The sequence below is a fragment of the Bufo bufo genome, chromosome 4, assembly GCF_905171765.1.
Source record: "Bufo bufo chromosome 4, aBufBuf1.1, whole genome shotgun sequence".
NCBI classification, from domain to species: Eukaryota; Metazoa; Chordata; class Amphibia; order Anura; family Bufonidae; genus Bufo; species Bufo bufo.
Genome location: NC_053392.1, coordinates 632,696,746 through 632,709,361, shown reverse-complemented (window position 1 = coordinate 632,709,361; position 12,616 = coordinate 632,696,746). Strand labels below are relative to the sequence as shown.

At 46.3% G+C, this 12,616-nt stretch overlaps 2 protein-coding genes and 1 long non-coding RNA gene across 6 annotated transcripts in view; 2 read left to right on the top strand and 1 right to left on the bottom strand.

The window, feature by feature from the left end:
- LOC120999841 overlaps positions 1-12,616 on the bottom strand; it is a 190,356-nt gene that overhangs the window by 46,993 nt on the left and 130,747 nt on the right. The gene's annotated exons all lie outside the window — the stretch shown is intronic.
- Positions 1-12,616, top strand: part of LOC120999840 (ATP-binding cassette sub-family C member 10-like) — a 269,544-nt gene that overhangs the window by 128,543 nt on the left and 128,385 nt on the right. The gene's annotated exons all lie outside the window — the stretch shown is intronic.
- Positions 1-12,616, top strand: part of ABCC10 (ATP binding cassette subfamily C member 10) — a 141,964-nt gene that overhangs the window by 963 nt on the left and 128,385 nt on the right. For all 3 annotated transcript variants that reach the window (XM_040430857.1, XM_040430856.1, XM_040430855.1), the window contains exon 2: positions 10,099-10,281. In XM_040430857.1, coding sequence (XP_040286791.1) covers positions 10,121-10,281 — 161 coding nt within the window. In that variant the 5' untranslated portion in view covers positions 10,099-10,120. The remainder of the gene's footprint in view (positions 1-10,098; positions 10,282-12,616) is intronic.

The window sequence follows — 12,616 nt, the reverse complement described above, 5'->3', positions numbered from 1 at the left end:
TATAATGTACAGGGTATAACATACAGCCTGTAATATAATGTATAGGGTATAGTATACAGCCTGTGATATAATGTACAGGGTATAATATACAGCCTGTGATATAATGTACAGGGTATAATATACAGCCTGTGATATAATGTACAGGGTATAATATACAGCCTGTAATATAATGTATGGGGTATAATATACAGCCTGTAATATAATGTACGGGGTGTAATGTAGTGTGCGGTGTATAATGTACGGGGTGTAATGTAGTGTGCGGTGTATAATGTACGGGGTGTAATGTAGTGTGCGGTGTATAATGTACGGGGTGTAATGTGGTGTCCGGTGTATAATGTACGGGGTGTAATGTAGTGTGCGGTGTATAATGTACGGGGTGTAATGTAGTGTGCGGTGTATAATGTACGGGGTGTAATGTAGTGTGCGGTGTATAATGTACGGGGTGTAATGTAGTGTGCGGTGTATAATGTACGGGGTGTAATGTAGTGTGCGGTGTATAATGTACGGGGTGTAATGTAGTGTGCGGTGTATAATGTACGGGGTGTAATGTAGTGTGCGGTGTATAATGTACGGGGTGTAATGTAGTGTGCGGTGTATAATGTACGGGGTGTAATGTAGTGTGCGGTGTATAATGTACGGGGTGTAATGTGGTGTCCGGTGTATAATGTACGGGGTGTAATGTAGTGTGTGGTGTATAATGTACGGGGTGTAATGTAGTGTGCGGTGTATAATGTACGGGGTGTAATGTAGTGTGCGGTGTATAATGTACGGGGTGTAATGTACGGGGTGTAATGTGCGGTGTATAATGTACGGGGTGTAATGTAGTGTGCGGTGTATAATGTACGGGGTGTAATGTAGTGTGCGGCGTATAATGTACAGTGTGTAATGTAGTGTGCGGTGTATAATGTACGGGGTGTAATGTAGTGTGCGGTGTATAATGTACGGGGTGTAATGTGCGGTGTATAATGTACGGGGTGTAATGTAGTGTGCGGTGTATAATGCACGGGGTGTAATGTAGTGTGCGGCGTATAATGTACAGTGTGTAATGTAGTGTCCGGTGTATAATGTACGGGGTGTAATGTAGTGTGCGGCGTATAATGTACGGGGTGTAATGTGCGGTGTATAATGTACAGTGTGTAATGTAGTGTCCGGTGTATAATGTACGGGGTGTAATGTAGTGTGCGGCGTATAATGTACGGGGTGTAATGTAGTGTGGGGTGTAATGTAGTGTGCGGTGTATAATGCACGGGGTGTAATGTAGTGTGCGGCGTATAATGTACAGTGTGTAATGTAGTGTCCGGTGTATAATGTACGGGGTGTAATGTAGTGTGCGGTGTATGATGTACGGGGTGTAATGTAGTGTGCGGTGTATAATGTACGGGGTGTAATGTAGTGTGCGGTGTATAATGTACGGGGTGTAATGTAGTGTGCGGTGTATAATGTACGGGGTGTAATGTAGTGTGCGGTGTATAATGTACGGGGTGTAATGTAGTGTGCGGTGTATAATGTACGGGGTGTAATGTAGTGTGCGGTGTATAATGTACGGGGTGTAATGTAGTGTGCGGTGTATAATGTACGGGGTGTAATGTAGTGTGCGGTGTATAATGTACGGGGTGTAATGTAGTGTGCTGTGTATAATGTACGGGGTGTAATGTAGTGTGCGGTGTATAATGTACGGGGTGTAATGTAGTGTGCGGTGTATAATGTACGGGGTGTAATGTAGTGTGCGGTGTATAATGTACGGGGTGTAATGTAGTGTGCGGTGTATAATGTACGGGGTGTAATGTAGTGTGCGGTGTATAATGTACGGGGTGTAATGTAGTGTGCGGTGTATAATGTACGGGGTGTAATGTAGTACGGGGTGTAATGTACGGGGTGTAATGTAGTGTGCGGTGTATAATGTACGGGGTGTAATGTAGTGTGCGGTGTATAATGTACGGGGTGTAATGTACGGGGTGTAATGTGCGGTGTATAATGTACGGGGTGTAATGTAGTGTGCGGCGTATAATGTACGGGGTGTAATGTAGTGTGCGGTGTATAATGTACGGGGTGTAATGTGGTGTCCGGTGTATAATGTACAGTGTGTAATGTAGTGTGCGGTGTATAATGTACGGGGTGTAATGTGGTGTCCGGTGTATAATGTACAGTGTGTAATGTAGTGTGCGGTGTATAATGCACGGGGTGTAATGTAGTGTGCGGTGTATAATGTACGGGGTGTAATGTGGTGTCCGGTGTATAATGTACGGGGTGTAATGTGGTGTGCGGTGTATAATGTACGGGGTGTAATGTAGTGTGCGGTGTATAATGTACGGGGTGTAATGTAGTGTGCGGTGTATAATGTACGGGGTGTAATGTAGTGTGCGGTGTATAATGTACGGGGTGTAATGTAGTGTGCGGTGTATAATGTACGGGGTGTAATGTAGTGTGCGGTGTATAATGTACGGGGTGTAATGTAGTGTGCGGTGTATAATGTACGGGGTGTAATGTAGTGTGCGGTGTATAATGTACGGGGTGTAATGTAGTGTGCGGTGTATAATGTACGGGGTGTAATGTACGGGGTGTAATGTGCGGTGTATAATGTACGGGGTGTAATGTAGTGTGCGGTGTATAATGTACGGGGTGTAATGTAGTGTGCGGCGTATAATGTACAGTGTGTAATGTAGTGTGCGGCGTATAATGTACGGGGTGTAATGTAGTGTGCGGTGTATAATGTACGGGGTGTAATGTAGTGTGCGGTGTATAATGCACGGGGTGTAATGTAGTGTGCGGCGTATAATGTACGGGGTGTAATGTAGTGTGCGGTGTATAATGTACGGGGTGTAATGTAGTGTGCGGTGTATAATGTACGGGGTGTAATGTAGTGTCCGGTGTATAATGTACGGGGTGTAATGTAGTGTGCGGTGTATAATGTACGGGGTGTCATGTAGTGTGCGGTGTATGATGTACGGGGTGTAATGTAGTGTGCGGTGTATAATGTACGGGGTGTAATGTAGTGTGCGGTGTATAATGTACGGGGTGTAATGTAGTGTGCGGTGTATAATGTACGGGGTGTAATGTAGTGTGCGGTGTATAATGTACGGGGTGTAATGTAGTGTGCGGTGTATAATGTACGGGGTGTAATGTAGTGTGCGGTGTATAATGTACGGGGTGTAATGTAGTGTGCGGTGTATAATGTACGGGGTGTAATGTAGTGTGCGGTGTATAATGTACGGGGTGTAATGTAGTGTGCGGTGTATAATGTACGGGGTGTAATGTAGTGTGCTGTGTATAATGTACGGGGTGTAATGTAGTGTGCGGTGTATAATGTACGGGGTGTAATGTAGTGTGCGGTGTATAATGTACGGGGTGTAATGTAGTGTGCGGTGTATAATGTACGGGGTGTAATGTAGTGTGCGGTGTATAATGTACGGGGTGTAATGTAGTGTGCGGTGTATAATGTACGGGGTATAATGTAGTGTGCGGTGTATAATGTACGGGGTGTAATGTAGTGTGCGGTGTATAATGTACGGGGTGTAATGTAGTGTGCGGTGTATAATGTACGGGGTGTAATGTAGTGTGCGGTGTATAATGTACGGGGTGTAATGTAGTGTGCGGTGTATAATGTACGGGGTGTAATGTAATGTGCGGTGTATAATGTACGGGGTGTAATGTAGTGTGCGGTGTATAATGTACGGGGTGTAATGTAGTGTGCGGTGTATAATGTACGGGGTGTAATGTAGTGTGCGGTGTATAATGTACGGGGTGTAATGTAGTGTCCGGTGTATAATGTACGGGGTGTAATGTAGTGTGCGGTGTATAATGTACGGGGTGTAATGTAGTGTGCGGTGTATAATGTACGGGGTGTAATGTAGTGTGCGGTGTATAATGTACGGGGTGTAATGTAGTGTGCGGTGTATAATGTACGGGGTGTAATGTAGTGTGCGGTGTATAATGTACGGGGTGTAATGTAGTGTGCTGTGTATAATGTACGGGGTGTAATGTAGTGTGCGGTGTATAATGTACGGGGTGTAATGTAGTGTGCGGTGTATAATGTACGGGGTGTAATGTAGTGTGCGGTGTATAATGTACGGGGTGTAATGTAGTGTGCGGTGTATAATGTACGGGGTGTAATGTAGTGTGCGGTGTATAATGTACGGGGTATAATGTAGTGTGCGGTGTATAATGTACGGGGTGTAATGTAGTGTGCGGTGTATAATGTACGGGGTGTAATGTAGTGTGCGGTGTATAATGTACGGGGTGTAATGTAGTGTGCGGTGTATAATGTACGGGGTGTAATGTAGTGTGCGGTGTATAATGTACGGGGTGTAATGTAGTGTGCGGTGTATAATGTACGGGGTGTAATGTAGTGTGCGGTGTATAATGTACGGGGTGTAATGTAGTGTGCGGTGTATAATGTACGGGGTGTAATGTAATGTGCGGTGTATAATGTACGGGGTGTAATGTAGTGTGCGGTGTATAATGTACGGGGTGTAATGTAGTGTGCGGTGTATAATGTACGGGGTGTAATGTAGTGTGCGGTGTATAATGTACGGGGTGTAATGTAGTGTCCGGTGTATAATGTACGGGGTGTAATGTAGTGTGCGGTGTATAATGTACGGGGTGTAATGTAGTGTGCGGTGTATAATGTACGGGGTGTAATGTAGTGTGCGGTGTATAATGTACGGGGTGTAATGTAGTGTGCTGTGTATAATGTACGGGGTGTAATGTAGTGTGCGGTGTATAATGTACGGGGTGTAATGTAGTGTGCGGTGTATAATGTACGGGGTGTAATGTAGTGTGCGGTGTATAATGTACGGGGTGTAATGTAGTGTGCGGTGTATAATGTACGGGGTGTAATGTAGTGTGCGGTGTATAATGTACGGGGTGTAATGTAGTGTGCGGTGTATAATGTACGGGGTGTAATGTAGTGTGCGGTGTATAATGTACGGGGTGTAATGTAGTGTGCGGTGTATCATGCACGGGGTGTAATGTAGTGTGCGGTGTATAATGTACGGGGTGTAATGTAGTGTGCGGTGTATAATGTACGGGGTGTAATGTAGTGTGCGGTGTATCATGCACGGGGTGTAATGTAGTGTGCGGTGTATAATGTACGGGGTGTAATGTAGTGTGCGGTGTATAATGTACGGGGTGTAATGTAGTGTGCGGTGTATAATGTACGGGGTGTAATGTAGTGTGCGGTGTATCATGCACGGGGTGTAATGTAGTGTGCGGTGTATAATGTACGGGGTGTAATGTAGTGTGCGGTGTATAATGTACGGGGTGTAATGTAGTGTGCGGTGTATAATGTACGGGGTGTAATGTAGTGTGCGGTGTATAATGTACGGGGTGTAATGTAGTGTGCGGTGTATAATGTACGGGGTGTAATGTAATGTGCGGTGTATAATGTACGGGGTGTAATGTAGTGTGCGGTGTATAATGTACGGGGTGTAATGTAGTGTGCGGTGTATAATGTACGGGGTGTAATGTAGTGTGCGGTGTATAATGTACGGGGTGTAATGTAGTGTCCGGTGTATAATGTACGGGGTGTAATGTAGTGTGCGGTGTATAATGTACGGGGTGTAATGTAGTGTGCGGTGTATAATGTACGGGGTGTAATGTAGTGTGCGGTGTATAATGTACGGGGTGTAATGTAGTGTGCTGTGTATAATGTACGGGGTGTAATGTAGTGTGCGGTGTATAATGTACGGGGTGTAATGTAGTGTGCGGTGTATAATGTACGGGGTGTAATGTAGTGTGCGGTGTATAATGTACGGGGTGTAATGTAGTGTGCGGTGTATAATGTACGGGGTGTAATGTAGTGTGCGGTGTATAATGTACGGGGTATAATGTAGTGTGCGGTGTATAATGTACGGGGTGTAATGTAGTGTGCGGTGTATAATGTACGGGGTGTAATGTAGTGTGCGGTGTATAATGTACGGGGTGTAATGTAGTGTGCGGTGTATAATGTACGGGGTGTAATGTAGTGTGCGGTGTATAATGTACGGGGTGTAATGTAATGTGCGGTGTATAATGTACGGGGTGTAATGTAGTGTGCGGTGTATAATGTACGGGGTGTAATGTAGTGTGCGGTGTATAATGTACGGGGTGTAATGTAGTGTGCGGTGTATAATGTACGGGGTGTAATGTAGTGTGCGGTGTATAATGTACGGGGTGTAATGTAGTGTCCGGTGTATAATGTACGGGGTATAATGTAGTGTGCGGTGTATAATGTACGGGGTGTAATGTAGTGTGCGGTGTATAATGTACGGGGTGTAATGTAGTGTGCGGTGTATAATGTACGGGGTGTAATGTAGTGTGCGGTGTATAATGTACGGGGTGTAATGTAGTGTGCGGTGTATAATGTACGGGGTGTAATGTAATGTGCGGTGTATAATGTACGGGGTGTAATGTAGTGTGCGGTGTATAATGTACGGGGTGTAATGTAGTGTGCGGTGTATAATGTACGGGGTGTAATGTAGTGTGCGGTGTATAATGTACGGGGTGTAATGTAGTGTGCGGTGTATAATGTACGGGGTGTAATGTAGTGTCCGGTGTATACAGGGAGTGCAGAATTATTAGGCAAGTTGTATTTTTGAGGATTAATTTTATTATTGAACAACAACCATGTTCTCAATGAACCAAAAAAACTCATTAATATCAAAGCTGAATATTTTTGGAAGTAGTTTTTAGTTTGTTTTTAGTTTTAGCTATTTTAGGGGGATATCTGTGTGTGCAGGTGACTATTACTGTGCATAATTATTAGGCAACTCAACAAAAAACAAATATATACCCATTTCAATTATTTATTTTTACCAGTGAAACCAATATAACATCTCAACATTCACAAATATACATTTCTGACATTCAAAAACAAAACAAAAACAAATCAGTGACCAATATAGCCACCTTTCTTTGCAAGGACACTCAAAAGCCTGCCATCCATGGATTCTGTCAGTGTTTTGATCTGTTCACCATCAACATTGCGTGCAGCAGCAACCACAGCCTCCCAGACACTGTTCAGAGAAGTGTACTGTTTTCCCTCCTTGTAAATCTCACATTTGATGATGGACCACAGGTTCTCAATGGGGTTCAGATCAGGTGAACAAGGAGGCCATGTCATTAGATTTTCTTCTTTTATACCCTTTCTTGCCAGCCACGCTGTGGAGTACTTGGACGCGTGTGATGGAGCATTGTCCTGCATGAAAATCATGTTTTTCTTGAAGGATGCAGACTTCTTCCTGTACCACTGCTTGAAGAAGGTGTCTTCCAGAAACTGGCAGTAGGACTGGGAGTTGAGCTTGACTCCATCCTCAACCCGAAAAGGCCCCACAAGCTCATCTTTGATGATACCAGCCCAAACCAGTACTCCACCTCCACCTTGCTGGCGTCTGAGTCGGACTGGAGCTCTCTGCCCATTACCAATCCAGCCACGGGCCCATCCATCTGGCCCATCAAGACTCACTCTCATTTCATCAGTCCATAAAACCTTAGAAAAATCAGTCTTGAGATATTTCTTGGCCCAGTCTTGACGTTTCAGCTTGTGTGTCTTGTTCAGTGGTGGTCGTCTTTCAGCCTTTCTTACCTTGGCCATCTCTCTGAGTATTGCACACCTTGTGCTTTTGGGCACTCCAGTGATGTTGCAGCTCTGAAATATGGCCAAACTGGTGGCAAGTGGCATCTTGGCAGCTGCACGCTTGACTTTTCTCAGTTCATGGGCAGTTATTTTGCGCCTTGGTTTTTCCACACGCTTCTTGCGACCCTGTTGACTATTTTGAATGAAACGCTTGATTGTTCGATGATCACGCTTCAGAAGCTTTGCAATTTTAAGAGTGCTGCATCCCTCTGCAAGATATCTCACTATTTTTGACTTTTCTGAGCCTGTCAAGTCCTTCTTTTGACCCATTTTGCCAAAGGAAAGGAAGTTGCCTAATAATTATGCACACCTGATATAGGGTGTTGATGTCATTAGACCACACCCCTTCTCATTACAGAGATGCACATCACCTAATATGCTTAATTGGTAGTAGGCTTTCGAGCCTATACAGCTTGGAGTAAGACAACATGCATAAAGAGGATGATGTGGTCAAAATACTCATTTGCCTAATAATTCTGCACGCAGTGTAATGTACGGGGTGTAATGTAGTGTGCGGTGTATAATGTACGGGGTGTAATGTAGTGTGCGGTGTATAATGTACGGGGTGTAATGTAGTGTGCGGTGTATAATGTACGGGGTGTAATGTAGTGTGCGGTGTATAATGTACGGGGTGTAATGTAATGTGCGGTGTATAATGTACGGGGTGTAATGTAATGTGCGGTGTATAATGTACGGGGTGTAATGTAGTGTGCGGTGTATAATGTACGGGGTGTAATGTAGTGTGCGGTGTATAATGTACGGGGTGTAATGTAGTGTGCGGTGTATAATGTACGGGGTGTAATGTAATGTGCGGTGTATAATGTACGGGGTGTAATGTAGTGTGCGGTGTATAATGTACAGGGTGTAATGTAGTGTGCGGTGTATAATGTACGGGGTGTAATGTAGTGTGCGGTGTAATGTACGGGGTGTAATGTAGTGTGCGGTGTATAATGTACGGGGTGTAATGTAGTGTGCGGTGTATAATGTACGGGGTGTAATGTAGTGTGCGGTGTATAATGTACGTGGTGTAATGTAGTGTGCGGTGTATAATGTACGGTGTGTAATGTAGTGTGCGGTGTATAATGTGCGGGGTGTAATGTAGTGTGCGGTGTATAATGTACGGGGTGTAATGTAGTCTGCGGTGTATAATGTACGGGGTGTAATGTAGTGTGCGGTGTATAATGTACGGGGTGTAATGTAGTGTGCGGTGTATAATGTACGGGGTGTAATGTAGTGTGCGGTGTATAATGTACGGGGTGTAATGTAGTGTGCGGTGTATAATGTACGGGGTGTAATGTAGTGTGCGGTGTATAATGTACGGGGTGTAATGTAGTGTGCGGTGTATAATGTACGGGGTGTAATGTAGTGTGCGGTGTATAATGTACGGGGTGTAATGTAGTCTGCGGTGTATAATGTACGGGGTGTAATGTAGTGTGCGGTGTATAATGTACGGGGTGTAATGTAGTGTGCGGTGTATAATGTACGGGGTGTAATGTAGTGTGCGGTGTATAATGTACGGGGTGTATTGTAGTGTGCGGTGTATAATGTACGAGGTGTAATGTAGTGTGCGGTGTATAATGTACGGGGTGTAATGTAGTGTGCGGTGTATAATGTACGGGGTGTAATGTAGTGTGCGGTGTATAATGTACGGGGTGTAATGTAGTGTGTGGTGTATAATGTACGGGGTGTAATGTGGTGTGCGGTGTATAATGTACGGGGTGTAATGTAGTGTGCGGTGTATAATGTACGGGGTGTAATGTAGTGTGCGGTGTATAATGTACGGGGTGTAATGTAGTGTGCGGTGTATAATGTACGGGGTGTAATGTAGTGTGTGGTGTATAATGTACGGGGTGTAATGTGGTGTGCGGTGTATAATGTACGGGGTGTAATGTAGTGTGCGGTGTATAATGTACGGGGTGTAATGTAGTGTGCGGTGTATAATGTACGGGGTGTAATGTAGTGTGCGGTGTATAATGTACGGGGTGTAATGTACGAGGTGTAATGTACAGTTGCTCCCTGCTGAGGCGCCATTCTCTGGGCGGTCTATGACTCTAGCGGTGTGAGGGATGAGGCTCCGTCTTTGTGTCTGCAGACAGGGGGGGGTAGCTCAGCTCCTCCTGTGCTATTCTCGAGAAATGGAGACTGCTCGGTGTTCTTTATCTACTTCCTCTATCTTGATAAATGTATGTCTTGTTTTTTGTACAGAAAGTCTGCGGTTATTGACATCTACACCTTCTGCTTTTCTATATGTCCAGATGTTCATGTAAAGTGTGTGTAACCGGAACTGGCCCCAATGTGGTATCAGTATTTGCTTCCATAAGTAATAAACAGAGACTTGCTTAAGATACAACCTTGATGATTGTATTATTATATTCTCCCGATTTGCCATTCTAATCTGGAACTCAGCATAAATCAGAGTAGGGGTCTTTGCCCTGACAGCGGTCACAGTCTCTGCTGTCTGATGATGTCTCTGTGGTCTCTTGCAGGGTCTCGTCTGCTGTGGATGTGATGGAAGACGTCCTTGTCCAGCTCTGTGGCTCCCGCTCCTCAGACCCGGTTCCCATCTGGGTCCATGGACATGTCGGCCTTTGCTTCAATCACCTTCTCATCAGCTGCATCCCTCATGTTCTCCTGGCTGTGAGCAGTGCATGTCACGCTGGAGCTCCCAGGTAAGAGCTACACCTGCCTTCTGACTGTCTCCCAGGTAACAGCCCTGTGCACACACCACCTACTGACTGTCTCCCAGGTAACAGCCCTATGCACACACCACCTACTGACTGTCTCCCAGGTAACAGCCCTATGCACACACCACCTACTGACTGTCTCCCAGGTAACTGCTCTGTGCACACACCACCTACTGACTGTCTCCCAGGTGACTGGTCTGTATACACACCACCTACTGACTGTCTCCCAGGTAACTGCTCTGTATACACACCACCTACTGACTGTCTCCCAAGTAATAGCCCTGTGCACACACCACCTACTGACTGTCTCCCAAGTAATAGCCCTGTTCACCCACCACCTACTGACTGTCTCCCAGGTGACTGGTCTGTATACACACCACCTACTGACTGTCTCCCAAGTAACTGCTCTGTATACACACCACCTACTGACTGTCTCCCAGGTAACAGCCCTGTGCGCACACCACCTACTGACTGTCTCCCAGGTAATAGCCCTGTATACACACCACCTACTGACTGTCTCCCAGGTAACAGCCCTGTGCACACACCACCTACTGACTGTCTCCCAGGTAACTGCTCTGTGCACACACCACCTACTGACTGTCTCCCAGGTAACAGCCCTGTGCACACACCACCTACTGACTGTCTCCCAGGTAACTGCTCTGTATACACACCACCTACTGACTGTCTCCCAGGTAACAGCCCTGTGCACACACCACCTACTGACTGTCTCCCAGGTAACAGCCCTGTGCACACACCACCTACTTACTGTCTCCCAGGTAACAGCCCTGTGCACACACCACCTACTGACTGTCTCCCAGGTAACAGCCCTGTGCACACACCACCTACTGACTGTCTCCCAGGTAATAGCCCTGTGCACACACCACCTACTGACTGTCTCCCAGGTAACAGCCCTGTGCACACACCACCTACTGACTGTCTCCCAGGTAACTGCTCTGTATACACACCACCTACTGACTGTCTCCCAGGTAACAGCCCTGTGCGCACACCACCTACTGACTGTCTCCCAGGTAACAGCCCTGTGCACACACCACCTACTGACTGTCTCCCAGGTAACAGCCCTGTGCACACACCACCTACTGACTGTCTCCCAGGTAACTGCTCTGTATACACACCACCTACTGACTGTCTCCCAGGTAACTGCTCTGTATACACACCACCTACTGACTGTCTCTCAGGTAACTGGTCTGTATACACACCACCTACTGACTATCTCCCAGGTAACTGCTCTGTATACACACCACCTACTGACTGTCTCCCAGGTAACAGCCCTGTGCGCACACCACCTACTGACTGTCTCCCAGGTAATAGCCCTGTGCACACACCACCTACTGACTGTCTCCCAGGTAACTGCTCTGTATACACACCACCTACTGACTGTCTCTCAGGTAACTGGTCTGTATACACACCACCTACTGACTGTCTCCCAGGTAACTGGTCTGTATACACACCACCTACTGACTGTCTCCCAGGTAACTGGTCTGTATACACACCACCTACTGACTGTCTCCCAGGTAATAGCCCTGTGCACACACCACCTACTGACTGTCTCCCAGGTAATATCCCTGTGCACACACCACCTACTGACTGTCTCCCAGGTAACAGCCCTGTGCACACACCACCTACTGACTGTCTCCCAGGTAACTGCTCTGTATACACACCACCTACTGACTGTCTCCCAGGTAACAGCCCTGTGCACACACCACCTACTGACTGTCTCCCAGGTAACTGCTCTGTATACACACCACCTACTGACTGTCTCTCAGGTAATAGCCCTGTGCACACACCACCTACTGACTGTCTCCCAGGTAACAGCCCTGTGCACACACCACCTACTGACTGTCTCCCAGGTAACTGCTCTGTATACACACCACCTACTGACTGTCTCCCAGGTAACAGCCCTGTGCACACACCACCTACTGACTGTCTCCCAGGTAACTGCTCTGTATACACACCACCTACTGACTGTCTCCCAGGTAACAGCCCTGTGCACACACCACCTACTGACTGTCTCCCAGGTAACTGCTCTGTATACACACCACCTACTGACTGTCTCCCAGGTAACAGCCCTGTGCACACACCACCTACTGACTGTCTCCCAGGTAACAGCCCTGTGCGCACACCACCTACTGACTGTCTCCCAGGTAACTTCTCTGTATACACACCACCTACTGACTGTCTCCCAAGTGACAGCCCTGTGCACGCACCACCTACTGACTGTCTCTCTGTTAAAAAGAAAAGGAATTTGGGAATTAATAAATAGTGTTACCTAGGAAAAAGTTCAGAAGAGACTAAGAGACAG